The sequence below is a fragment of the Manacus candei genome, unplaced genomic scaffold, assembly GCF_025592945.1.
Source record: "Manacus candei isolate 608988 ecotype Guabito, Panama unplaced genomic scaffold, ASM2559294v1 h1tg000227l, whole genome shotgun sequence".
NCBI lineage: Eukaryota > Metazoa > Chordata > Aves > Passeriformes > Pipridae > Manacus > Manacus candei.
Window position 1 is genome coordinate 43,273 of NW_026138275.1, and position 27,437 is coordinate 70,709.

At 55.0% G+C, this 27,437-nt stretch overlaps 1 protein-coding gene and 1 long non-coding RNA gene across 2 annotated transcripts in view; both read right to left on the bottom strand.

Annotated features, from left to right (window-relative positions):
- The window catches only part of LOC127464462 (maestro heat-like repeat-containing protein family member 1), a 136,512-nt gene that overhangs the window by 26,870 nt on the left and 82,205 nt on the right, over positions 1-27,437 (bottom strand). The window contains exons 31-36 of the mRNA XM_051774800.1: positions 26,816-26,928; positions 23,242-23,394; positions 20,360-20,514; positions 13,805-13,970; positions 8,055-8,245; positions 2,033-2,170 (exon numbers count right to left, since the gene is read on the bottom strand). Coding sequence (XP_051630760.1) covers positions 2,033-2,170; positions 8,055-8,245; positions 13,805-13,970; positions 20,360-20,514; positions 23,242-23,394; positions 26,816-26,928 — 916 coding nt within the window. The remainder of the gene's footprint in view (positions 1-2,032; positions 2,171-8,054; positions 8,246-13,804; positions 13,971-20,359; positions 20,515-23,241; positions 23,395-26,815; positions 26,929-27,437) is intronic.
- On the bottom strand, positions 6,308-7,843 carry LOC127464467 (uncharacterized). Its single transcript, XR_007901400.1, has 3 exons — positions 7,671-7,843; positions 7,040-7,072; positions 6,308-6,340 (listed from the first exon to the last, which is right to left on the bottom strand). It is a non-coding gene; the product is annotated as an uncharacterized LOC127464467 (long non-coding RNA).

Here is a 27,437-nt window from a genome sequence, read left to right on the forward strand (position 1 = left end):
CCATAATGGGACTGATGGCACTGGGGACCCCATAATGGGACTGATGGCACTGGGGACTCCATAAAGGGACTGATGACACTGGGGACTCTATAACAGGACTGATGGCACTGGGGACCCCATAACGGGACTGATGGCACTGGGGACCCCATAAAGGGACTGATGGTACTGGGGACCCCATAAAGGGACTGATGGCACTGGGGACCCCATAAAGGGACTGGGGGCACCCCACAGTGGGACTGATGGCACTGGGGACCCCATAATGGGACTGATGGCACTGGGGACCCCACACTGGGACTGATGGCACTGGGGACCCCATAATGGGACTGATGGCACTGGGGACTCCATAAAGGGACTGATGACACTGGGGACTCTATAACAGGACTGATGGCACTGGGGACCCCATAACGGGACTGATGGCACTGGGGACCCCATAAAGGGACTGATGGCACTGGGGACCCCATAAAGGGACTGGGGGCACCCCACAGTGGGACTGATGGCACTGGGGACCCCATAATGGGACTGATGGCACTGGGGACCCCATAAAGGGACTGATGGCACTGGGGACCCACAGTGGGACTGATGGCACTGGGGACCCCATAATGGGACTGATGGCACTGGGGACCCCATAATGGACTGATGGCACTGGGGACCCCATAAAGGGACTGGGGACACCCCACAGTGGGAGTGATGGTACTGGGGACCCCATAACAGGACTGATGGCACTGGGGATCCCATAATGGGACTGATGGCACTGGGGACCCCACACTGGGACTGATGGCACTGAGGACCCCATAAAGGGACTGGGGGCACTGGGGACCCCATAATGGGACTGATGGCACTGGGGATCCCATAAAGGGACTGGGGGCACCCCACAGTGGGATTGATGGCACTGGGGACCCCATAATGAGACTGATGGCACTGGGGACCCCACACTGGGACTGATGGCACTGGGGACCCCATAAAGGGACTGATGACACTGGGGACCCCATAATGGGACTGATGGCACTGGGGACCCCATAATGGGACTGATGGCACTGGGGACCCCACACTGGGACTGATGGCACTGGGGACCCCATAATGGGACTGATGGCACTGGGGACCCCACACTGGGACTGATGGCACTGGGGACCCCATAATGGGACTGATGGCACTGGGGACCCCATAACGGGACTGATGGCACTGGGGACCCCATAACAGGACTGATGGCACTGGGGACACCATAAAGGGACTGATGGCACTGGGGATCCCATAATGGGACTGATGGCACTGGGGACCCCACACTGGGACTGATGGCACTGGGGATCCCATAAAGGGACTGATGGCACTGGGGACCCCATAACAGGACTGATGGCACTGGGGACCCCATAAAGGAACTGATGGGACTGGGGGCACCCCACAGTGGGACTGATGGCACTGGGGGCTCCATAATGGGACTGATGGCACTGGGGACACCATAATGGGACTGGGGACACCCCACAGTGGGACTAATGGCACTGGGGACCCCATAACGGGACTGATGGCACTGGGGACCCCATAAAGGGACTGATGGCACTGGGGACCCACAGTGGGACTGATGGCACTGGGGACCCCATAAAGGGACTGATGGCACTGGGGACCCCATAATGGGACTGATGGCACTGGGGACCCCATAAAGGGACTGGGGACACCCCACAGTGGGACTGATGGCACTGGGGACCCCACACTGGGACTGATGGCACTGGGGACCCCATAAAGGGACTGGGGACACCCCACAGTGGGACTGATGGTACTGGGGACCCCATAACAGGACTGATGGCACTGGGGATCCCATAATGGGACTGATGGTACTGGGGACCCCACACTGGGACTGATGGCACTGGGGACCCCACACTGGGACTGATGCCACCGAGGACTCCCCAGGGGCACCACTGACATCAGGCACCAACCTCCAGCCCCAGCTGCACCCACCCCACAGCACCCCCCCCCCACCCAGGGGCTCCCCGGGGGGCTGCTTCCAGCAAATCCCCCAAATCCCGGGATGCCAGGGCCTTACCTGGCGAGCAGGGCGACGCCGTCGTGGTGCCGCTCCGGGCTGGCCAGGAGCTCCCAGCCCCCGGCCTCGCCCACGGCCCGGGCCACCTCCTCGCTGCCGCCCCGCAGCAGCAGCGCCCGCAGCGTCTCCACCGCACAGCTGGGGAGGGAAGGGCAGCACGGCTCGGCCTGGGCTCGGCCTGGGCTCAGCCTGGGCTCAGGCGGGCTCAGATGGGCTCAGTTTGGCTGTTTGGCTCAGTTTGGGCTCAGTTTGGGCTCAGTCGGGCTCAATTTGGGTTCAGCTGGGCTCAGTTAGGCTCAGTTTGGCTGTTTGGCTCAGTTTGGGCTCAGTTGGGCTCAGCTGGGCTCAGTCTGGGCTGTCAGGCTCAGCTGGGCTCAGTTTGGCTGTTTCACTCAGTTTGGGCTCAGCTTGGGCTCAGTTTGGGCTCAGTTTGGCTCAGCTGGGCTCAGTTTGGACTCAGTTTGGTTGTTTCGCTCAGTTTGGCTCAGTTGGGCTCAGTTTGGGCTCAGTTTGGCTCAGTTGGGTTCAGTTTGGGCTCAGTTTGGCTGTTTGGCTCAGTTGGGCTCAGTTTGGGCTCAGTTTGGCTCAGTTGGGTTCAGTTTGGGCTCAGTTTGGCTGTTTGGCTCAGTTTGGGCTCAGTTTGGGCTCAGTTGGGTTCAGTTTGGGCTCAGTTGGGTTCAGTTTGGGCTCAGTTGGGATGTTTAGCTCAGTTTCTGCTCAGTTGGGTTCATTTTGGGTTCAGTTTGGCTGTTTGGTTCAGTTTGGGCTCAGTTGGGCTCAGTTGGGTTCAGTTTGGGCTCAGTTAGGCTCAGTTTGGCTCAGTTTGGCTCGGTTGGGTTCAGTTTGGGCTCAGTTTGACTGTTCAGCTCAGTTTGGCTGTTCAGCTCAGTTTGGCTGTTCAGCTCAGTTTGGCTGTTCAGCTCAGTTTGGCTCAGTCTGGGCTCAGTTTGGGCTCAGTTTGACCACTTGGCTCAGTCTGGCTCAGTTTGGGCTCAGTTTGACTTCAGCTCAGTTTGGCTCAGTCTGGGCTCAGTTTGGGCTCAGGCTGGCTCAGTTTGGGCTCAGTTTGGCTCAGTCTGGCTCAGTTTGGCTGTTCAGCTCAGTCTGGCTCAGTTTGGGCTCAGTTTGACTGTTTGGCTCAGTTTGGCTCAGCCTGGCTCCGTTTGGGCTCAGTCTGGGCTCAGTTTGACCACTTGGCTCAGTTTGGCTCAGCCTGGCTCCATTTGGGCTCAGTTTGGCTCAGCCTGGCTCAGTTTGGGCTCAGTTTGGCTCAGTCTGGCTCAGTTTGGGCTCAGTCTGGCTCAGTCTGGCTCAGTTTGGCTCAGGCTGGCTCAGTTGGGCTCAGTTGGGCTCAGTTAGGCTCAGTTTGGCTGTTTGGCTCAATTTGGGCTCAGTTGGGCTCAGTTAGGCTCAGTTGGGCAGTTTGGGCTCAGTTGGGTTCAGTTTGGGCTCAATTTGGGCTCAGTTTGAGCTCAGTTTGGCTGTCTGGCTCAGTTTGGGCTCAGTTGGGTTCAGTTTGGCTGTTTGGCTCAGTTTGGCTCAGTTTGACTGTTCAGCTCAGTTTGGCTCAGCCTGGCTCCGTTTGGGCTCAGTTTGGCTCAGTTTGACCACTTGGCTCAGTCTGGTTCAGTCTGGCTCAGTCTGGGCTCAGTTTAGCTCAGTTTGGCTGTACAGCTCAGTCTGGCTCAGTTTGGGCTCAGTTTGACTGTTCAGCTCAGTTTGGGCTCAGTTTGGGCTCAGTCTGGGTTGCCCCCCAGGCGCAGGGGTGGGAATTCCATGCCCAGTGACACCGTGGGGGTACCGGTGACACCTCGAGTGACGTGATGCCAGAGCAATCCCATCCCATAACTCCTGTCTCCCTCCACTCCCAGCTCCGGGACAGGGGATCCAGCCCAACGAGCTGGGAAGTAAAGAAATCCAGAGCTCCTCCAAAGGGGGGAAAAAAAGGGGGTTGCTGGGTTTTTTTCCCTTTTTTTTTGGCATTAATATTTTATAGGCCGGGATTATTTCACATCTGGGAAAGATCTGTTATCCTGTCGGAGAGAAAGCAGGGAATAAACCCAGGGAATAAACCCTGGATACCACACACCGAGGACACGGAATTCAGGGGCTGAGGGTTTTGGGATCAGGTGAGACAGAAAACGAAATAAAATTTAGCTCTTTAGCCCTGTGACTTTGCAAAACGTAAAGCTGCTTAAAAGTTCCTGCCCAAACCGTGGGCAATTAAGACAAAAACAGTTTAAAGAACAGGGAAGGTTTTTTTTAGCACATGTAGAGAGGGGGTGGGGAACCTGAAACTGCTTGAAAAGATAAAACTTTATGTAAATATAACTGTAACAACAGGAGGTAAAACTAAGTGCCTGTTTGGATAAGGCAGACTGCAAAAAAGAGCGTGTGTAAAGATAATTTTAAACTTGCTGCTTTCAAACTGTATTAAAAAGCCGTGGTGTTCCTTTGCCCGGGGGAGGGAAAACACCTGCCCCCTTTGCATTCCCCCATAAAAGTGCATTCCCCCATAAAAGTGCTTTTCAGGTTGTTCAAAGGTTTCTTCGAATCACTTAATCCTGCCTTTCCTTTCTCTCCCTCATGCATTTTTCCCCCCCCCTCAGGGGGTTATCCCTGGGATGGATGATGTGGATGACAACACCCAAAATGCTCCCGGGACTGGCAGAGGGTCCTGGGGGTGATTTAAGCACCGAGAGAGGTTGGAGGGAATTAATTGCTAATTAAGGAAAAACCTCAGGCAGGAGGAGCCATCCAGGAATTAATTGCTAATTAAGGAAAAACCTCGGGCAGGAGGAGCCATCCACCGTCTGCCCGGGACAATCTGGTGTCTGTAACAGGCACAGAATCCTGGAATGGTTCGGGTGGGAAGAGACTTAAAGGTCATTTAATTCCAGGGCAGGGACACCTCCCACCATCCCAGGGGGATCCAGCCTGCCCTGGGACACTCCCAGGGATGGGGCAGCCACAGCTCCTCTGGGAATTCCATCCCAGCCCCTCCCCACCCTCCCAGCCAGGAATCCCTTCCCACTCTCCCCCCTAACCCTGGGAAGCCATTCCCTGGGTGCTGTCCCTCTAGCCCTTGTCCCCAGTCCCTCTCCAGCTCTCCTGGAGCCCCTTCAGGCCCTGGAAGGGGCTCCAAGGTCTCCCTGGATCCTTCCCCTTCTCCAGGGGAACATTCCCAGCTCTCCCAGCCTGGCTCCAGTGGAACAATTCGAGTGGGAAGGAATTTAAAGGATCATCCATTCCCACCCCCTGCCATGGGCAGGGACACCTCCCACCATCCCAGGGGGATCCAACCTGCCCTGGGACACTCCCAGGGATCCAGGGGCAGCCACAGCTCCTCTGGGAATTCCATCCCAGCCCCTCCCCACCCTCCCAGCCAGGAATCCCTTCCCACTCTCCCCCCTAACCCTGGGAAGCCATTCCCTGGGTGCTGTCCCTCCAGCCCTTGTCCCCAGTCCCTCTCCAGCTCTCCTGGAGCCCCTCCAGGCCCTGGAATGTGCTCCAAGGTCTCCCTGGAGTATCCCAGATGACCTCAAACAGCTCCATTTGTCGGGAATTCTCCCACAGAGGGGGCCCCTGACCTCGAAAATCCCTTCCAGCAGTTTGGGATAAACCCCAGGCTCCCTCTCCCTCGGTGCTTCACATCCCACCTTGGAATCACATTCCCCTCTGGAATCATGGAGCTGGAAAGGCCCTCCAAGCCCACTCAGCCCAACCAATCCCCAAGTGCCACATCCCCAGGGATCTTCAATCCCCCCAGGAATGTTGGATCCCCCCCAGGGATGGGGACTCCTCTCCCAGCCCCTTTTTCCAGCCGGGGAATTTTTCCCCAACATCCAGCCCCGAGCGTTGTTCCCGCGGGGTTTTTCCCTTCCCACAGTGTCCCACAGACAATTCCTGCCTTTCCTGTGTCTCCCAGGCTGCCCCTTCCTGCCCAGGGATCATTTCACATTCCCTGTCTCCTATCCCAGAGCCCCAAAATCCGGGATGTGGCCAGGAATTTGTTTGGTATCAGAACCAGCTCCGGGGGCCCGGCTGGAATTTCACACCCTGGACAAAGAGAGTTCCCTCCCCATCCATCAGGAATGGATTCATGGATACCTGCCCTATCCAGGGGGATTTGGGGCCAGGGAGGAGCCATTTTATCCCTTCCTGGGGACACAAAATCCACCCTAAAAACTGGTTCCTCCAGTTACATCCACACCCTAAAACCAGTTCCTCTGAGCCCATCCCAGTCACATCCCAGCACAGGTTGGTTTTGCACACCCCAAAAACCAGTTCCTCCAGTTACATCCACACCTAAAAACCAGTTCCTCTGGTTCCATCCCAGTACATCCCAGCTTAGACTGGTTTTACATCCAAATCCCAGTTCCTCCAGTAACATCCACACCCAAAAACCCAGTTCCTCCAGTCACATCCCAGCACAGGCTGGTTTTGCACACCCTAAAAGCCAGTTCCTCTGGTTCCATCCCAGTACATCCCAGCACAGGTTGGTTTTGCACACCCCAAACTCCAGTTCCCCCAGTTACATCCACACCCAAAAACCAGTTCCTGAGGTTCCATCCCAGCCCAGACTGGTTTTACACCCAAATCCCAGTTCCTCCAGTTACATCCACACCTAAAAACCAGTTCCTCTGGTCACATCCCAGTACATCCCAGCACAGGCTGGTTTTGCACACCCAAAAAACCAGTTCCTGTGGTCACATCCAAAGCCAAAAACCAGTTCCTGTGGTTCCATCCCAGCACAGGTTGGTTTTGCACAACCAAATCCCAGTTCCTCTGGTCACATCCCACTACAGGTTGGTTTTACACCCCCAAAAACGAGTTCCTCCAGTTACATCCACACCCAAAAAACAGTTCCTCTGGTTCCATCCCAGTAGATCCCAGCACAGGCTGGTTTTACACCCAAATCTCAGGTTCCATCCCAGCCCAGACTGGTTTTACACCCCAAATCCCAGTTCTTCTGGTCACATCCCAGCACAGGTTGGTTTTGCACACCCCAAAAACCAGTTCCTCCAGTTACATCCACACCTAAAAACCAGTTCCTCTGGTTCCATCCCAGTACATCCCAGCACATGCTGGTTTTACACCCAAATCCCAGTTCCTCCAGTTACATTCACACCCAAAAACCCAGTTCCTCCAGTCACATCCCAGCACAGGCTGGTTTTACACCCCTAAAAACGAGTTCCTCCAGTCACATCCACACCCTAAAAACCAGTTCCTGAGGTTCCATCCCAGCCCAGGCTGGTTTTACACCCAAATCCCAGTTCCTGTGGTTCCATCCCAGCCCAGACTGGTTTTACACTCAAATCCCAGTTCCTCCAGTCACATCCACACCCTAAAAACCAGTTCCCCCAATTACATCCACACCTAAAAACCAGTTCCCCTGGTCACATCCCAGTACATCCCAGCACAGGCTGGTTTTGCACACCCCAAATTCCAGTTCCTCCAGTTACATCCACACCCAAAAACCAGTTCCTCTGGTTCTATCCCAGCCCAGGCTGGTTTTACACCCAAATCCCAGTTTCTGTGGTTCCATCCCAGCACAGGCTGGTTTTGCACACCCAAACCCCAGTTCCTCCAGTTACATCCACACCCCAAAAACCAGTAACTCCAGTTACATCCACACCTAAAAAACAGTTCCTCCAGTTACATTCACAGCCAAAAACCAGTTCCTCCAGTTACATCCACACCTAAAACCCAGTTCCTCCAGTTACATCCACACCCTGAAAACCAGTTCCCCCAGTCACATCCACACCCAAACCCCAGTTCCTCCAGTTACATCCAAACCCAAAACCCAGTTCCTCTGGTTCCATCCCAGCACAGGAACCAGTTCCTCCAGTCACATCCCAGCACAGGCTGGTTTTACACCCCTAAAAACAAGTTCCTCCAGTCACATCCACACCCCAAAACCAGTTCCTCTGGTCCCATCCCAGCCCGGGCTGGTTTTACCCCCAAACCCCAGTCCCTGCAGTTCCACCCCACCCCACCCCACCCCGGTTTCCCCCATTACCTGCCGGGCTGGAGGCTCCGGGCGGCGGCTCCGTGGCCCCTCCTGTCCCTGCCCTGCAGGTTTTTGGGGAGCTGCACCCCCAGGCAGCAGCTGAGGCGCAGCAGGAGGGTCCCGAAGAGGGCCGGGTAGAGCCCCAGCACGGCCGGACCCGCCTCGGGGGCCGACAGCAGCTCCTGGAGAGCACACGTGGCCTGGGAAAAATTAGGGAATTATTAGGGAATTATTAGGGAATTATTAGGGAATTATTAGGGAATTAATTAGGGAATTATTAGGAATTATTAGGGAATTAATTAGGAAATTATTAGGGAATTAATTAGGGAATTATTAGGGAATTAATTAGGAAATTATTAGGGAATTATTAGGGAATTAATTAGGGAATTATTAGGGAATTATTAGGGAATTATTAGGGAATTAATTAGGGAATTAATTTGGGAATTATTAGGGAATTAATTAGGGAATTATTAGGGAATTATTAGGGAATTATTAGGGAATTAATTAGAGAATTATTAGGGAATTATTAGGGAATTATTAGGGAATTATTAGGGAATTAATTAGGGAATTATTAGGGAATTAATTAGGGAATTATTAGGGAATTATTAGGGAATTAATTAGGGAATTATTAGGAATTATTAGGGAATTAATTAGGAAATTATTAGGGAATTAATTAGGGAATTATTAGGGAATTAATTAGGGAATTATTAGGGAATTATTAGGGAATTAATTAGGGAATTATTAGGGAATTAATTAGGGAATTATTAGGGAATTATTAGGGAATTATTAGGGAATTATTAGGGAATTAATTAGGGAATTAATTTGGGAATTATTAGGGAATTAATTAGGGAATTATTAGGGAATTAATTAGGGAATTATTAGGGAATTAATTAGGGAATTATTAGGGAATTATGAGGGAATTATTAGGGAACTATTAGGGGATTAATTAGGGAATTATTAGGGAATTATTAGGGAATTAATTAGGGAATTATTAGGGAATTATGAGGGAATTATTAGGAATTATTAGGGAATTATTAGGGAATTATTAGAGAATTATTAGGGAATTAATTAGGGAATTAATTAGGGAATTATTAGGGAATTAATTAGGGAATTATTAGGGAATTAATTAGGGAATTATTAGGGAATTATTAGGGAATTATTAGGGAATTAATTAGGGAATTAATTAGGGAATTATTAGGGAATTTATTAGGGAATTATTAGGGAATTAATTAGGGAATTATTAGGGAATTATTAGGGAATTAATTGGGGAATTATTAGGGAATTATTAGGGAATTATTAGAGAATTAATTAGGGAATTAATTAGGGAATTATTAGGGAATTATTAGGGAATTATTAGGGAATTATTAGGGAATTAATTGGGAATTATTAGGGAATTATTAGGGAATTAATTAGGGAATTAATTAGGGAATTATTAGGGAATTAATTAGGGAATTATTAGGGAATTATTAGGGAACTATTAGGGAATTAATTAGGGAATTAATTAGGGAATTATTAGGGAACTATTAGGGAATTAATTAGGGAATTATTAGGGAATTATTAGGGAATTATTAGGGAATTAATTAGGGAATTAATTAGGGAATTATTAGGGAATTATTAGGGGATTAATTAGGGAATTATTAGGGGATTAATTAGGGAATTATTAGGGAATTAATTAGGGAATTATTAGGGAATTATTAGGGAATTAATTAGGGAATTATTAGGGAATTAATTAGGGAATTATTAGGGAATTATTAGGGAATTAATTAGGGAATTATTAGGGAATTATTAGGGAATTAATTAGGGAATTATTAGGGAATGAATTAGGGAATTTATTAGGGAATTATTAGGGAATTAATTAGGGAATTATTAGGAAATTATTAGGGAATTAATTAGGGAATTATTAGGGAATTAATTAGGGAATTTTTAGGGAATTAATTAGGGAATTATTAGGGAATTATTAGGGAATTAATTAGGGAATTATTAGGGAATTATTAGGGAATTATTAGGGAATTAATTAGGGAATTATTAGGGAATTAATTAGGAATTATTAGGGAATTAATTAGGGAATTATTAGGGAATTATTAGGGAATTATTAGGGAATTATTAGGGAATTAATTGGGGAATTATTAGGGAATTATTAGGGACACCTCCCAGCAAATCGCTCCCCCGGGTGAAGAAAAAGGAAAAGGAAAAGGAAAAGGAAAAGGAAAAGGAAACAAAAAAGAAAAAGAAATAGAAAGAAAAAGAAAAAGAAAAAGGAAAAGAAAAAGGAAAAGAAAAAGAAAAAGAAAAAGAAAAAGAAAAAGAAAAAGAAAAAGAAAAAGAAAAAGAAAAAGGAAAAGAAAAAGAAAAAGAAAAAGGAAAAGAAAAAGGAAAAGAAAAAGGAAAAGAAAAAGAAAAAGAAAAAGAAAAAGGAAAAGAAAAAGAAAAAGGAAAAGAAAAAGAAAAAGAAAAAGAAAAAGAAAAAGAAAAAGAAAAAGAAAAGAAAAAGGAGGAGGAGGAAGAGGAGGAAGAAGAGGAGGAAGAGGAGAAAGAGAAGGAAGAGGAGGAAGAGGAGGAGGAGGAGGAGGAGGAATTGTTTCCAGCTGTTTTACAGCTTAAAAAAGCTCCAAGTGGGGTTATTTTATTTTGTTTGTTTTTTTTTTTTTTTGGAAGGGCTGAAACTCAAACATCCCCCAGGAACAGACACCTCAGGGCCCTTTACACCCAGGAGGATCTTTACACCCCAGAGGATCTTTACACCTTTACAAGCACCTTTACACCCAGGAGGATCTTTACACCCAGGAGGATCTTTACACCCAGGAGGATCTTTACACCCAGGAGGATCTTTACACCCAGGCCCCACTCACAGCCAGGGGCAGGGGGTCTCAGGAATGGTCAGGGGGGTCCCAGGGGGTTCATAGGAAGGGTCAGGGGGGTCCCAGGAATGGTCAGGGGGTCCCAGGGGGTTCATAGGAAGGGTCAGGGGGCTCCCAGGAAGGGTCAGGGGGTCCCAGGGGGTCCCAGGCCACACCCACAGCCAGGGGCAGGGGGTTCATAATAAGGGTCAGGGGGTCCCAGGAATGGTCAGGGGGTCCCAGGGGGGTCCCAGGCCATACTCACAGCCAGGGTCAGGGGGTCTCAGGAATGGTCAGGGGGTCCCAGGAAGGGTCAGGGGGTCCCAGGGGGGTCCCAGGCTACACTCACAGCCAGGGGCAGGGGGTCCCAGGAATGGTCAGGGGGTCCCAGGAAGGGTCAGGGGGTCCCAGGGGGTCCCAGGCCACACTCACAGCCAGGGGCAGGGGGTCCCAGGAATGGTCAGGGGGTCCCAGGAATGGTCAGGGGGTCCCAGGAAGGGGCAGGGGGGTCCCAGGAATGGTCAGGGGGTCCCAGGAAGGGGCAGGGGGTCCCAGGGGGGTCCCAGGACACACTCACAGCCAGGGGCAGGGGGTCCCAGGAAGGGGTAGGGGGTCCCAGGAAGGGGCAGGGGGTCCCAGGGGGTTCATAGGAATGGTCAGGGGTTCCCAGAAAGGGGCAGGGGGTTCATAGGAAGGGGCAGGGGGTCCCAGGGGGTTCATAGGAATGGTCAGGGGGTCCCAGGAATGGGCAGGGGGTCCCAGGGGGTTCATAGGAATGGTCAGGGGGTCTCAGGAATGGTCAGGGGGTCCCAGGGGGGTCCCAGGCCACACTCACAGCCAGGGGCAGGGGGTCCCAGGAATGGTCAGGGGGTCCCAGGAATGGGCAGGGGGTCCCAGGGGGTTCATATGAAGGGTCAGGGGGTCCCCAGGAAGGGGCAGGGGGTTCACAGGAATGGTCAGGGGGTCTCAGGAAGGGTCAGGGGATTCATAGGAATGGTCAGGGGGTCCCAGGAAGGGTCAGGGGGTTCATAGGAATGGTCAGGGGGTCCCAGGAAGGGTCAGGGGGTCCCAGGGGGTTCATATGAAGGGTCAGGGGGTCCCAGGAAGGGTCAGGGGGTCCCAGGGGGTTCATAGGAATGGTCAGGGTGTCCCAGGAAGGGTCAGGGGGTCTCAGGAAGGGTCAGGGGGTCCCAGGAAGGGTCAGGGGGTCCCAGGGGGTCCCAGGAAGAGTCAGGGGGTCTCAGGAAGGGTCAGGGGGTCCCAGGGGGTCCCAGGAAGGGTCAGGGGGTCCCAGGGGGTTCATATGAAGGGTCAGGGGGTCCCAGGAATGGTCAGGGGGTCCCAGGCCACACTCACAGCCAGGGGCAGGGGGTCTCAGGAATGGTCAGGGGGTCCCAGGGGGTTCATAGGAAGGGTCAGGGGGTCCCAGGAAGGGTCAAGGGGTCCCAGGGGGTCCCAGGAATGGTCAAGGGGTCTCAGGAATGGTCAGGGGGTCCCAGGAAGGGTCAGGGGGGTCCCAGGGGGTCCCAGGAAGGGTCAGGGGGTCCCAGGGGGTCCCAGGAAGAGTCAGGGGGTCCCAGGAAGGGTCAGGGGGTCCCAGGAAGGGTCAGGGTGTCCCAGGAAGGGTCAGGGGGGTCCCAGGAAGGGGCAGGGGTCCCAGGCCCCACTCACAGCCAGGGGCAGGGGGTCCCAGGAATGGTCAGGGGGTCCCAGGAATGGTCAGGGGGTCCCAGGAAGGGTCAGGGGGTCCAAGGAATGGTCAGGGGGTCCAAGGAATGGTCAGGGGGTGCCAGGAAGGGTCAGGGGGTCCCAGGAAGGGTCAGGGGGGTCCCAGGGGATTCATAGGAAGGGTCAGGGGGTCCCAGGAAGGGGCAGGGGGTCCCAGGGGGGTCCCAGGGGGTCCCAGGGGGTCCCAGGCCACACTCACAGCCAGGGGCAGGGGGTCCCAGGAAGGGTCAGGGGGTCCCAGGAATGGTCAGGGGGTCCCAGGAAGGGTCAGGGGGTCCCAGGAATGGTCAGGGGGTCCCAGGAAGGGTCAGGGGGTCCCAGGGGGGTCCCAGGGGGTCCCAGGGGGTCCCAGGCCCCACTCACAGCCAGGGGCAGGGGGTCCCAGGAATGGTCAGGGGGTCCCAGGAAGGGGCAGGGGGTCGCAGGAATGGTCAGGGGGTCCCAGGAAGGGGCAGGGGGTCCCAGGGGGTTCATAGGAATGGTCAGGGGGTCCCAGGAAGGGGCAAGGGGTCCCAGGAAGGGTCAGGGGGGTCTCAGGAATGGTCAGGGGGTCCCAGGAATGGTCAGGGGGTCCCAGGAAGGGTCAGGGGGTCCAAGGAATGGTCAGGGGGTGCCAGGAAGGGTCAGGGGGTCCCAGGCCCCACTCACAGCCAGGGGCAGGGGGTCCCAGGAATGGTCAGGGGGTCCCAGGAAGGGTCAGGGGGTCCCAGGGGGTCCCAGGCCACACTCACAACCAGGGTCAGGGGGTCCCAGGGGGTTCATATGAAGGGTCAGGGGGTCCCAGGAAGGGTCAGGGGGTCCCAGGAAGGGGCAGGGGGTCCCAGGGGGTTCATGTGAAGGGGCAGGGGGTCCCAGGAAGGGTCAGGGGGTTCATAGGAAGGGTCAGGGGGTCTCAGGAATGGTCAGGGGGTCCCAGGAAGGGTCAGGGGGTCCCAGGGGGTCCCAGGCCACACTCACAACCAGGGTCAGGGGGTCCCAGGAATGGTCAGGGGGTCCCAGGAAGGGTCAGGGGGTCCCAGGGGGTTCATATGAAGGGGCAGGGGGTCCCAGGAAGGGTCAGGGGGGTCCCAGGAAGGGTCAGGGGGTCCCAGGAAGGGTCAGGGGGTTCATAGGAAGGGTCAGGGGGTCTCAGGAATGGTCAGGGGGTCCCAGGAAGGGTCAGGGGGTCCCAGGGGGGTCCCAGGCCCCACTCACAGCCAGGGGCAGGGCGGTGGCCACGCGCTCGGCTCCGGGGCCCAGCAGGAAGCTCCGGCTCTCCTGGTAGGGGATGTCCCGGCTGAGCTTCTCCAGGAGCTGCTCCAGGATCTGGGAGGTGAGGGCGGGATCCGTGGCCAGGGACCTCCACATGGCACACGTGTGGCTGCCAGGGAAAACAGGGAAAGAGGGGCTGGCACCGCCGGGAAAACAGGGAAGAGGGGCTGGCATCGCTGGGAAAACAGGGAAGAGGGGTTGGCATCGCTGGGAAAACAGGGAAGAGGGGTTGGCACAGCCTGGGAAAACAGGGAAGAGGGGTTGGCACCGCTGGGAAAACAGGGAAGAGGGGCTGGCATCGCTGGGAAAACACGGAAGAGGGGTTGGCATCACTGGGAAAACAGGGAAGAGGGGTTGGCACTGCCTGGGAAAACAGGGAAGAAGGGGTGGCACCACCTGGGAAAACAGGGAAGAGGGGTTGGCATGGCTGGGAAAACAGGGAAGAGGGGTTGGCACCGCCCAGAGTGCCAGGAAAGCCACGGGGAGAGAGAGAAATCCCATCCCAGTGAGCCCTGGAGAACACCCAGAGCACCCCAAAATTCCCAGTTTTCCCCAGGGGAACAGCCTGGGAGCTGCTGGTTCGTGCCAGGAATGGAGGATCAGGAATGTTGGGAGGAGGAGGAGGAGGGAAACTGCTCCAGGCTTGGCATCAACTCACTGGGCAGGTCCCTAAAGCATCCCAAAATTCCCAGCTGTCCAGGGACAGCTCTGCTTCCAGAGCCCCAAAGCCTGGGAAACTGCCTAAAATTAGCCCCAGTCCTCCAGATCCCAAAGGAAATCCCAGAAGGACCTGGATGCTGGAGAAAGGAGCCAAATGAGGATGTGGAGAACACCCTAAAAACCAGCTCTGACCCTCCAGCTCCCAAAGGAAATCCCAGAAGGATCTGGGTGCTGGAGGAAGGAGCCAAATGAGGATGTGGAGAACACCCTAAAAACCAGCTCTGACCCTCCAGCATCCAAAGGAAATCCCAGAAGGACCTGGGTGCTGGAGAAAGGAGTTTATGGGCAACACTCTAAAAATCAGCTCCAGCCCTCCAGCTCCCAAAGGAAATCCCAGTAGGGTCTGGATACTGGAGGAAGGAGCCAAAGGATGGTGTGGAGAACACCCTAAAAATCAGCTCTGACCCTCCAACATCCAAAGGAAATCCCAGAAGGATCTGGATGCTGAGGGAGGACCCAAAGGATGGTGTGGAGAACACCCTAAAATCCAGCACTCAAAAGAAACCCCAGATGGGTTTGGATACTGGAGAAAGGAGTCAAAGGATGGTGTGGAGAAGACCCTAAAAACCAGCTCTGATCCTCCAGCTCCCAAAAGAAACCCCAGCTGGGTTTGGATATTGGAGGAAGGAGCCAAAGGACGAGGTGGAAACTCCCCCTGGAAAATCATCTCCAATCCCGGATCTCCCAAAGGAAATCCCAGCAGGATCTGGGTGCTGGAGAAAGGAGCCAAATGAGGATGTGGAGAAGACCCTAAAAATCAGCTCTAACCCTCCAGCACCCAAAAGAAATCCCAGAAAGATCTGGATGCTGGAGGAAGGAGCCAAAGGACGAGGTGGAAACTCCCCCCGGAAAATCATCTCCGATCCTGGATCTCCCAGAGGAAATCCCAGCAGGGTCTGGATGCTGGAGAAAGGAGCCAAAGGAGGATATGGAGAACACCCTAAAAACCAGCTCTGACCCTCCAGCACCCAAAGGAAATCTCAGCTGGGTTTGGATTCTGGAGAAAGGAGCCAAAGGAGGATGTGGAAAACACCCTAAAAATCAGCTCTGATCCTCCAACTCCCAAAGGAAATCCCAAAAGGATCTGGGTGCTGGAGAAAGGAGTTTATAGGCAACACTCTAAAAATCAGCTCTGACCCTCCAGCTCCCAAAGGAAATCCCATCAGGGTTTGGGTGCTGGAGAAAGGAGCCAAAGAATGGGGTGGAGAACACCCTAAAAAACAGCTCTGACCCTCCAACATCCAAAGGAAATCCCAGAAGGATCTGGATGCTGGAGGAAGGAGCCAAAGGACGAGGTGGAAACTCCCCCTGGAAAATCGTCTCTGATCCTGGATCTCCCAAAGGAAACCCCAGCAGGGGTTGGATACTGGAGAAAGGAGCCAAAGGAGGATGTGGAAAACAGCCTAAAAACCAGCTCCAACCCTCCAACATCCAAAGGAAATCCCAGAAGGACCTGGGTGCTGGAGAAAGGAGTTTATGGGCAACACCCTAAAAACCAGCTCTGACCCTCCAGCTCCCAAAGGAAATCCCAGAAGGATCTGGGTACTGCAGAAAGGAGCCAAAGGATGGTGTGGAGAACACCCTAAAAATCAGCTCTGACCCTCCAACTCCCAAGGGAAATCCCAGAAGGATCTGGATGCTGGAGGAAGGAGCCAAAGGATGGTGTGGAGAACACCCCAAAAATCAGCTCTGACCCTCCAGCATCCAAAAGAAATCCCAGAAAGATCTGGGTGCTGGAGAAAGGAGTTTATGGGCAACACCCTAAAAATCAGCTCTGACCCTCCAGCTCCCAAAAGAAATCCCAGAAGGATCTGGGTGCTGCAGAAAGGAGCCAAAGGAGGATGTGGAGAACACCCTAAAATCCAGCACCCAAAAGAAACCCCAGATGGGTTTGGATACTGGAGGAAGGAGCCAAAGGATGAAGTGGAAACCCCCCGCGGAAAATCGTCTCCGGTCCCGGATCTCCCAAAGGAAATCCCAGAAGGATCTGGGTGCTGGAGAAAGGAGCCAAAGGAGGATGTGGAGAACATCCCAAAAATCAGCTCTGACCCTCCAGCTCCCAAAAGAAATCCCAGCAGGGTCTGGATACTGGAGGAAGGAGCCAAAGGATGGTGTGGAGAACACCCTAAAAACCAGCTCCAACCCTCCAGCTCCCAAAGGAAATCCCAGAAGGATCTGGATACTGGAGGAAGGAGCCAAAGGATGGTGTGGAGAACACCCTAAAAACCAGCTCCAACCCTCCAGCTCCCAAAGGAAATCCCAGAAGGGTCTGGATGCTGGAGAAAGGAGACAAAGGAGGATGTGGAGAACACCCTAAAAATCAGCTCTGACCCTCCAGCTCCCAAGGGAAATCCCAGAAGGATCTGGATGCTGGAGAAAGGAGCCAAAGGAGGATGTGGAGAACACCCTAAAATCCAGCACCCAAAAGAAACCCCAGCTGGGTTTGGACACTGGCAGAAGGAGCCAAAGGATGGTGTGGAAAACATCCTAGAAATCATCTCCAATCCTCCAGCTCCCAAAGGAAATCCCAGCTGGGTTTGGATACTGGAGAAAGGAGCCAAAGAATGGTGTGGAGAAGACCCTTAAAACCAGCTCTGATCCTCCAGCTCCCAAAGGAAATCCCAGCAGGGTCTAGATACTGGAGGAAGGAGCCAAAGGATGGTGTGGAGAACACCCTAAAATCCAGCACCCAAAGGAAATCCCAGCAGGGTCTGGATACTGGAAAAAGGAGCCAAAGGATGGTGTGGAGAAGACCCTTAAAACCAGCTCTGATCCTCCAGCTCCCAAAAGAAACCCCAGCTGGGTTTGGACACTGGAGGAAGGAGCCAAAGGATGGTGTGGAGAACACCCTAAAAATCAGCTCCAACCCTCCAACATCCAAAGGAAATCCCAGAAGGATCTGGATGCTGAGGGAGGACCCAAAGGATGGTGTGGAGAACACCCTAAAATCCAGCACTCAAAAGAAACCCCAGATGGGTTTGGATACTGGAGAAAGGAGTCAAAGGATGGTGTGGAGAAGACCCTAAAAACCAGCTCTGATCCTCCAGCTCCCAAAAGAAACCCCAGCTGGGTTTGGATATTGGAGGAAGGAGCCAAAGGACGAGGTGGAAACTCCCCCTGGAAAATCATCTCCAATCCCGGATCTCCCAAAGGAAATCCCAGCAGGATCTGGGTGCTGGAGAAAGGAGCCAAATGAGGATGTGGAGAAGACCCTAAAAATCAGCTCTAACCCTCCAGCACCCAAAAGAAATCCCAGAAAGATCTGGATGCTGGAGGAAGGAGCCAAAGGACGAGGTGGAAACTCCCCCCGGAAAATCATCTCCGATCCTGGATCTCCCAAAGGAAATCCCAGCAGGGTCTGGATGCTGGAGAAAGGAGCCAAAGGAGGATGTGGAGAACACCCTAAAAACCAACTCCAACCCTCCAGTTCCCAAAAGAAATCCCAGAAGAATCTGGATGCTGGTAGAAGGAGCCAAAGGACGAAGCGGAAACTCCCCCTGGAAAATCATCTCCAGTCCTGGATCTCCCAAAGGAAATCCCAGAAGGATCTGGGTGCTGGAGGAAGGAGCCAAAGGATGATGTGGAGAAGACCCTAAAAATCAGCTCTAACCCTCCAGCTCCCAAAAGAAATCCCAGAAGGATCTGGATACTGGTAGAAGGAGCCAAAGGACGAGGTGGAAACTCCCCCCGAAAAATCATCTCCGATCCTGGATCTCCCAAAGGAAATCCCAGAAGGATCTGGGTGCTGGAGGAAGGAGCCAAAGGAGGATGTGGAGAACACCCTAAAAACCAGCTCCAACCCTCCAGCACCCAAAAGAAATCCCAGTAGGGTTTGGATACTGGAGGAAGGAGACAAAGGGGGGTGCGAGAAGCCAAAGGCTGAGGTGGAAACTCCCCCCGGAAAATCATCTCCGGTCCTGGATCTCCCAAAGGAAATCCCAGAAGGATCTGGATGCTGGAGGAAGGAGCCAAAGGATGATGTGGAGAACACCCTAAAATCCAGCACCCAAAAGAAACCCCAGCTGGGTTTGGATACTGAAGGAAGGAGCCAAAGGGGGGTGCGAGAAGCCAAAGGACGAACTGGAAACTCCCCCCGGAAAATCATCTCCGATCCCACATCTCCCACAGGAAATCCCAGAAGGATCTGGGTGCTGGAGGAAGGAGCCAAAGGATGGTGTGGAGAACACCCTAAAAACCAGTTCCAACCCTCCAGCACCCAAAAGAAATCCCAGCAGGGTTTGGATACTGGAGAAAGGAGCCAAAGGATGAAGTGGAAACTTCCCCCGGAAAATCATCTCCAATCCCGGATCTCCCAGAGGAAATCCCAGCAGGGTCTGGATGCTGGAGAAAGGAGCCAAATGAGGATGTGGAGAAGACCCTAAAAATCAGCTCTAACCCTCCAGCTTCCAAAGGAAATCCCAGAAGGATCTGGATGCTGGTAGAAGGAGCCAAAGGATGAGGTGTAAACTGCCCCCAAAAAATCATCTCCAATCCCAGATCTCCCAAAGGAAATCCCAGCAGGGTCTGGCTGCTGGAGAAAGGAGTCAAAGGATGGTGTGGAGAAGACCCTAAAAACCAGCTCTGATCCTCCAGTTCCCAAAAGAAACCCCAGCTGGGTTTGGATGCTGGAGGAAGGAGCCAAAGGATGAGGTGGAAACTCCCCCCGGAAAATTGTCTCCGGTCCCAGATCTCCCAAAGGAAATCCCAGAAGGATCTGGATGCTGGAGAAAGGAGCCAAAGGAGGATGTGGAGAACACCCTAAAATCCAGCACCCAAAAGAAACCCCAGCAGGGTCTGGATACTGGAGAAAGGAGCCAAAGGATGGTGTGGAGAAGACCCTAAAAACCAGCTCTGACCCTCCAGCTCCCAAAAGAAACCCCAGCTGGGTTTGAATATTGGAGGAAGGAGCCAAAGGAGGATGTGGAAAACCCCCCAAAATCAGCTCTGGCCCTCCAACATCCAAAGGAAATCCCAGAAGGATCTGGGTGCTGGAGAAAGGAGCCAAAGGAGGATGTGGAGAAGACCCTAAAAACCAGCTCCAACCCTCCAGCACCCAAAAGAAATCCCAGAAGGATCTGGATGCTGGAGGAAGGAGCCAAAGGACGAGGTGGAAACTCCCCCCGAAAAATCATCTCCAGTCCCACATCTCCCACAGGAAATCCCAGAAGGATCTGGGTGCTGGAGGAAGGAGTCAAAGGAGGATGTGGAGAACACCCTAAAAATCAGCACCCAAAAGAAACCCCAGCTGGGTTTGGACACTGGCAGAAGGAGCTGAATGGGGAGTGTGGGAAGCCAAAGGACAAGGTGTAAACTCCCCCCGGAAAATCATCTCCAATCCCGGATCTCCCAGAGGAAATCCCAGAAGGATCTGGATACCGGAGGAAGGAGCCAAAGGATGATGTGGAGAACACCCTAAAAATCAGCTCTGACCCTCCAGCTTCCAAAGGAAATCCCAGAAGGATCTGGATGCTGGTAGAAGGAGCCAAAGGATGAGGTGGAAACTCCCCCTGGAAAATCGTCTCCGGTCCCACATCTCCCAAAGGAAATCCCAGAAGGGTCTGGGTGCTGGAGGAAGGAGCCAAAGGATGGTGTGGAGAACACCCTAAAAACCAACTCCAACCCTCCAGCTCCCAAAAGAAATCCCAGAAGGATCTGGATGCTGGAGGAAGGAGCCAAAGGACGAAGTGGAAACTCCCCCCGGAAAATCATCTGCTATCCTGGATCTCCCAGAGGAAAATCCCAGCAGGTTGAGGGGTGGGAGGAGGGCGTGGGCAGGACCTGTCGAAGGGCAGGGGGCTGCCCAGGAGGCTGGAGACCACGAGGCTGGAGTGCTGGGCCGCCAGGATGAACACGGTCTGCTGGGCCGCCTTCCGCAGGTGCTCCTCGTCCAGCTCCTCCAGCTTCCCGTGGATGATGGTGATGATGTCAGGGATCTGGGGGGGGAGGATGGACAGAGAGAGACAGGGGGTGAGCCTGGGATGGGTGGTCAAGGGGCTCCAGGAGAGCTGGAGAGGGACTGGGGACGAGGGCTGGAGGGACAGCACCCAGGGAATGGCTTCCCAGGGTTAGGGGGGAGAGTGGGAAGGGATTCCTGGCTGGGAAGGTGGGGAGGGGCTGGGATGGAATTCCCAGAGGAGCTGTGGCTGCCCCTGGATCCCTGGGAGTGTCCAAGGCCAGGTTGGAGCACCCTGGGATGGTGGGAGGTGTCCCTGCCCATGGCAGGGGGTGGGAATGGGTGATCCTTAAAACTCCTTCCCACTCGAATCGTTCCACTGGAGCCAGGCTGGGAAAACTGGGAATGTTCCCCTGGAGAAGAGAAGGATCCAGGGAGACCTTGGAGCCCCTTCCAGGGCCTGAAGAGGCTCCAGGAGAGCTGGAGAGGGACTAGGGACAAGGGCTGGAGGGACAGCACCCAGGGAATGGCTTCCCAGGGTTAGGGGGGAGAGTGGGAAGGGATTCCTGGCTGGGAGGGTGGGGAGGGGCTGGGATGGAATTCCCAGAGGAGCTGTGGCTGCCCCATCCCTGGGAGTGTCCAAGGCCGAGGTTGGAGCAACCTGGGATAGCAGGAGGTGTCCCTGCCCACGGTGGGGTGTGGCACTAGGTGGGATTTAAGGTCCATTCCAACCCAAACCTGCCTGGGATTCTGTGATCCTTCCCCGTCCTGCCACCCAGGAGGCCCCAGGGGATTCCCAGGAAAAAAAAAAAAGGGGAGACCCAGCAAGGACACCCTGGAATTCCTGAGGCTGGAAAATCCCTCAGAGCCCACTGAGTCCAACCATTACCCCCTGTCCCCAAGTGCCCCCTCCCCAGGGATGCTCCATCCCCCCCCAGGGATGGGGATCCAGGGCTGGGCAGCCCTTCCCAGCAGGGATTTTCCCAATATCCCACCTGAGGCTGTTTCCCCTTGTCCTGTCCCTGTTCCCTGGGAGCAGAGCCCGATCCCCCTTCCCTGTTCCTGGAGCTGGGGATAATCTGGGAATACTTTTCTCCTGGCCAAGCTGCCATTCCCCAAACTCCAGTGGGAATTCCAACAGACATTCCCCACACCCTGGAGCAGCTCAATCCATCCTGGAGTCCAGGGAGATCTCTCTGAGACCCATGGGGGGCATTTGGGTGGTCCCTGGTGTCCCCCAGGTGACAGAATTCCCACCTCTTGGACCCCTCTTGCCCTTCCCAGGAGGGATTTTCCCAATATCCCAAATAAACCTCCCCTGGCCCAGCTTGGGGCCGTTTCCCCTCGTCCTGTCCCTGTTCCCTGGGAGCAGAGCCCGATCCCACCTGGATCCACCCTCCTGTCCCCCTGGATTCCCTCTGAGCCCCCTTTTCTCCAGGCTGAGCCCCCCCCAGCTCCCTCAGGAGTTCTCCAGACCCTTCCCAGCCCCGTTCCCATCCCTGGACACGCTCCAGCCCCTCCATGATCCCTCTTTCCTTCCCAATCCCACCGGGATGGTCACCTCAGGACACCTCTGGGGCATCCACGACCCCTCATTCCCTCACTCCAGAGGAGGAACCCAAAGGAAAAACCCCCCCTGAGCCCCCCAGGTCCACCCAGCCCTGCCCGTGTCCCCAAGTGCCCCCTCCCCAGGGATGCTCCATCCCCCAGGGATGGGGATCCAGCCCTTCCCAGCAGGGATTTCCCCCAATATCCCAACTAAACCCGGGGCCTGGGAGCAGCAGAGGAGCCGGAGCTGAAGGTGAGGAGACCCCTCAGGGCTCCAAAAGGCCGAGAGGAAGTTCGGGGGGCCGGCGGCGAATTCCCGGGATTAAGGTGGGATCTGGAGGAGGCTCCGGCCCCCCCGGCTGAGCTCAGCTCGGCCCCAGCAGCTCCCCAGGCTTGGCAACAGGTCGGGTTTCAGGAGCTGGGGCCGAGCCAAAGGTGAGTCAGGGCAGCTGGAGCCTTCCCAGGTCGGATCCCGGGAATGAGGTAACTCCAGTGCCCACAAATCCCGGGGAAAAAGGGGGAAGGGGCAACCCGGGGTTTCCAATTACTGAGGGAGGGAAGGAGGGAGGGAGGGGGGGATTAGATTAAAAAGCCTCCTGTGTCCAGCACCTCTGAGCCCTCCCCTCCCCAAAACATTCCAGCTGGATTTCCAGCCAGGAACAACGGGGCTGCTCCGAGGGTTTCACGGGAAGCTGAGCCCTCCTGGTAACACTGAACTCCCACCATCCCAGGGGGATCCAACCTGCCCTTGGACACTCCCAGGGATCCAGGGGCAGCCACAGCTCCTCTGGGAATTCCATCCCAGCCCCTCCCCACCCTCCCAGCCAGGAATCCCTTCCCACTCTCCCCCCTAACCCTGGGAAGCCATTCCCTGGGTGCTGTCCCTCCAGCCCTTGTCCCCAGTCCCTCTCCAGCTCTCCTGGAGCCCCTCCAGGCCCTGGAAGGGGCTCCAATGTCTCCCTGGATCCTTCCCCTTCTCCAGGGGAACATTCCCAGCTCTCCCAGCCTGGCTCCAGAGCAGAGGGGCTCCAGCCCTGGGAGCAGCTCCGTGTCCCCTCTCTGTCCCCACCATCCCCTGGCCCCCTCCCCGTGCTGGGCACCCCCCCAGGGACCTGCCCCTTCCCATCCCGGTGGGAAATTATCCAGGGGGAAGAAATGGGGAGCGACAAAACCCCTCTGGAAGCAGCTCCAGGTCCCAGCAGGTGGATTTTTTTTTTACCTTGTCCTGCAGGACCCCTCCCCGTTCCTTGAGCAGGCAGTTGATGAGGACGGTGGCGGCTCGGGAGCAGTTCCTGTCGGGATCCCCCAGCCCCTCAAAGAGGGCCAGCAGCAGGTTCAGGAGCTGATCCGGAGGGATCCGCTTCCCAACCACCTGTGGGAGGGCGAGAGGGGGGAATTCTGTCACCTGGGGGGCACCAGGGAACACCAAAATGCCCCCCCCGGGGTCTCCCGGAGCTCTCTCTGGAGCTGAGGATGGATTGAGCTGCTCCAGGGTGTGGGGAATGTCTGTTGGAATTCCCACTGGGAATTTGGGGAATGGCAGCTTGGCCAGGACAAAACCACTCCCAGATTGGGATATTGGCTAAAATCCCTCCTGGGAGGGGCAAGAGGGGTCCAAGAGGGGGAATTCTGTCACCTGGGGGACACCAGGGACCACCCAAATGCCCCCCATGGGTCTCAGAGAGGTCTCCCTGGACTCCAGGATGGATTGAGCTGCTCCAGGGTGTGGGGAATGTCTGCTGGAATTCCCACTGGGAATTTGGGGAATGGCAGTTTGTCCAGGAGAAAAGTACTCCCAGATTGGGATATTGGGAAAAATCCCTCCTGGGAAGGGCAAGAGGGGTCCAAGAGGGGGGAATTCTGTCACCTGGGGGACACCAGGGACCACCCAAATGCCCCCCCCGGGGTCTCCCAGAGCTCTCCCTGGAGCTGAGGATGGATTGAGCTGCTCCAGGGTGTGGGGAATGTCTGTTGGAATTCCCACTGGAGTTTGGGGAATGGCAGCTTGGCCAGGAGAAAAGGATTCCCAGATTATCCCCAGCTCCAGGAACAGGGAAGGGGGATCGGGCTCTGCTCCCAGGGAACAGGGACAGGATGAGGGGAAACGGCCCCAAGTTGTGCCAGGGGAGGTTTATTTGGGATATTGGGGAAAAATCCCTCCTGGGAAGGGCAAGAGGGGTCCAAGAGGTGGGAATTCTGTCACCTGGGGGACACCAGGGACCACCCAAATGCCCCCCCCGGGGTCTCCTGGAGCTCTCTCTGGAGCTGAGGATGGATTGAGCTGCTCCAGGGTGTGGGGAATGTCTGTTGGAATTCCCACTGGGAATTTGGGGAATGGCAGCTTGGCCAGGACAAAACCACTCCCAGATTGGGATATTGGCTAAAATCCCTCCTGGGAAGGGCAAGAGGGGTCCAAGAGGGGGGAATTCTGTCACCTGGGGGACACCAGGGACCACCCAATTGCCCCCCCGGGGTCTCCCAGAGCTCTCCCTGGACTCCAGGATGGATTGAGCTGCTCCAGGGTGTGGGGAATGTCTGCTGGAATTCCCACTGGGAATTTGGGGAATGGCAGCTTGGCCAGGAGAAAAGTATTCCCAGATTATCCCCAGCTCCAGGAACAGGGAAGGGGGATCGGGCTCTGCTCCCAGGGAACAGGGACAGGATGAGGGAAAAGGCCCCAAGTTGTGCCAGGGGAGGTTTATTTGGGATATTGGGAAAAATCCCTGCTGGGAAGGGCTGCCCTGCCCTGGATCCCCATCCCTAGGGGGGGGATGGAGCATCCCTGGGGAGGGGGCACTTGGGGACAGGGGGCAATGGTTGGACTCGGTGGGCTCTGGGGGGTTTTCCAACCTCAACAATTCCGTGATTCCATGGGTTTAACTCCCTCTGGAGCTCCCAGCACGGGAAACACCCCTGAAAGAGGAGCTCAGCTCCAGGGCTCCCACAGTGGTCGCTCCTCATCCCACCCCTCACCCCAGTTCTTCGAATCCCTGTGGATCCAGAGCCCCCCTTGGGACCCTTCCAGCTGCCCAGGATTCCCACAGAAGGGCTTTCCCAAGGCTGGAGCTGCAGCTCCCGAGCCCACCCGGCCTCCAGGGCTTCCTGCATCCAGCTGCTCCCACTGGGGAGCAGGAGGGACCAGGGGCTGCATCCCGGGGCCACAGGCAGCTCATGGAGCCTTGGGATGGGATGGGTTGGGTGGGAAGGGACCTTAAAGGTCATTTAATTCCAGGGCAGGGACACCTCCCACCATCCCAGGGGGATCCAACCTGCCCTGGGACACTCCCAGGGATCCAGGGGCAGCCACAGCTCCTCTGGGAATTCCATCCCAGCCCCTCCCCACCCTCCCAGCCAGGAATCCCTTCCCACTCTCCCCCCTAACCCTGGGAAGCCATTCCCTGGGTGCTGTCCCTCCAGCCCTTGTCCCCAGTCCCTCTCCAGCTCTCCTGGAGCCCCTTCAGGCCCTGGAAGGGGCTCCAAGGTCTCCCTGGATCCTTCCCCTTCTCCAGGGGAACATTCCCAGCTCTCCCAGCCTGGCTCCAGGAGCCTCCCAGCTCACAAGGTGACCCCTCCTCGGGACACTCCTGCCCAAACTGGGGACCAGCAGCTTCCCAGTGGGATGAGGAGCATTCCCTGGCCAGGGGAACCCTCCAGCTGGCCTGGGAGGAGAATATCCCAGTGATTTGTGTCCACTCTTGCCCTTCCCAGCAGGGATTTTCCCCAATATCCCAAATAAACCTCCCCTGGCACAGCTTGGGACCTTTTCCCCTCATCCTGTCCCTGTTCCCTGGGAGCAGAGCCCGATCCCCCTTCCCTGTTCCTGGAGCTGGGGATAATCTGGGAATACTTTTCTCCTGGCCAAGCTGCCATTCCCCAAACTCCCAGTGGGAATTCCAGCAGACATTCCCCACACCCTGGAGCAGCTCAATCCATCCTGGAGTCCAGGGAGATCTCTCTGAGACCCATGGGGGGCATTTGGGTGTTTCCTGGTGTCCCCCAGGTGACAGAATTCCCACCTCTTGGACCCCTTTTGCCCCTCCCAGGAGGGATTTTTCCCAGTATCCCAAATAAACCTCCCCTGGCACAACTTGGGGCCTTTTCCCTCATCCTATCCCTTGTTCCCTGGGAGCAGAGCCCGATCCCCCTTCCCTGTTCCTGGAGCTGGGGATAATCTGGGAGTGTTTTTGTCCTGGCCAAGCTGCCCTTCCCCAAATTCCCAGTGGGAATTCCAACAGACATTCCCCACACCCTGGAGCAGCTCAATCCATCCTGGGGTCCAGAGAGAGCTCTGGGAGACCCCAGGGGGGCAATTGGGTGGTCCCTGGTGTCCCCCAGGTGACAGAATTCCCACCTCTTGGACCCCTCTTGCCCTTCCCAGCAGGGATTTTCCCCAATATCCCAAATAAACCTCCCCTGGCACAACTTGGGGCCTTTTCCCCTCGTCCTGTCCCTGTTCCCTGGGAGCAGAGCCCGATCCCCCTTCCCTGTTCCTGGAGCTGGGGATAATCTGGGAGTGGTTTTGCCCTGGCCAAGCTGCCATTCCCCAAATTCCCAGTGGGAATTCCAGCAGACATTCCCAACACCCTGGAGCAGCTCCATCCATCCCCCAGGGATGGGGATCCAGGGCTGGGCAGCCCCTTCCCAGGAGGGATTTTCCCCCAATATCCCAGGGGCTTCCCAGGAGCCTCTGGATGGCCGGGAAGAGGAGGCCCCACATTCCCTGTGGCTCCCAGTCCATCCCAGTCCATCCCAGTCCATCCCAGTCCATCCCAGTCCACCCCAGTGGCCGTTACCATGGCGATGGTGGTGCAGGTGTGGAAGAGGACGGTGAAGTCGGGCTCCTCCAGGCCTTTCTTCAGCCCCTTCAGCCCCTCCACCGTCTCATCCCTGTGGTCCCGGGAGAAACCTGAATCCAGAAGGAAAGAATTCCTCAGGTTCCCGCCCAAAAAATGCTCAAAAAATCCCAAAGAGACAAAAATCCCAAAGAGACAAAAATCCCAAAGAGACAAAAATCCCAAAGGGGACAAAAATCCCAAAGAGACAAAAATCCCAAACGGGACAAAAATCCCAAAGAGACAAAAATCCCAAAGGGGACAAAAATCCCAAAGAGACAAAAATCCCAAAGGGGACAAAAATCCCAAAGGGGACAAAAATCCCAAGGGGACAAAAATCCCAAAGAGACAAAAATCCCAAAGGGGACAAAAATCCCAAAGGGGACAAAAATCCCAAACGGGACAAAAATCCCAAGGGGACAAAAATCCCAAAGGGGACAAAAATCCCAAAGAGACAAAAATCCCAAAGGGGACAAAAATCCCAAACGGGACAAAAATCCCAAATGGGACAAAAATCCCAAAGAGACAAAAATCCCAAAGGGGACAGAAATCCCAAGGGGACAAAAATCCCAAAGGGGACAAA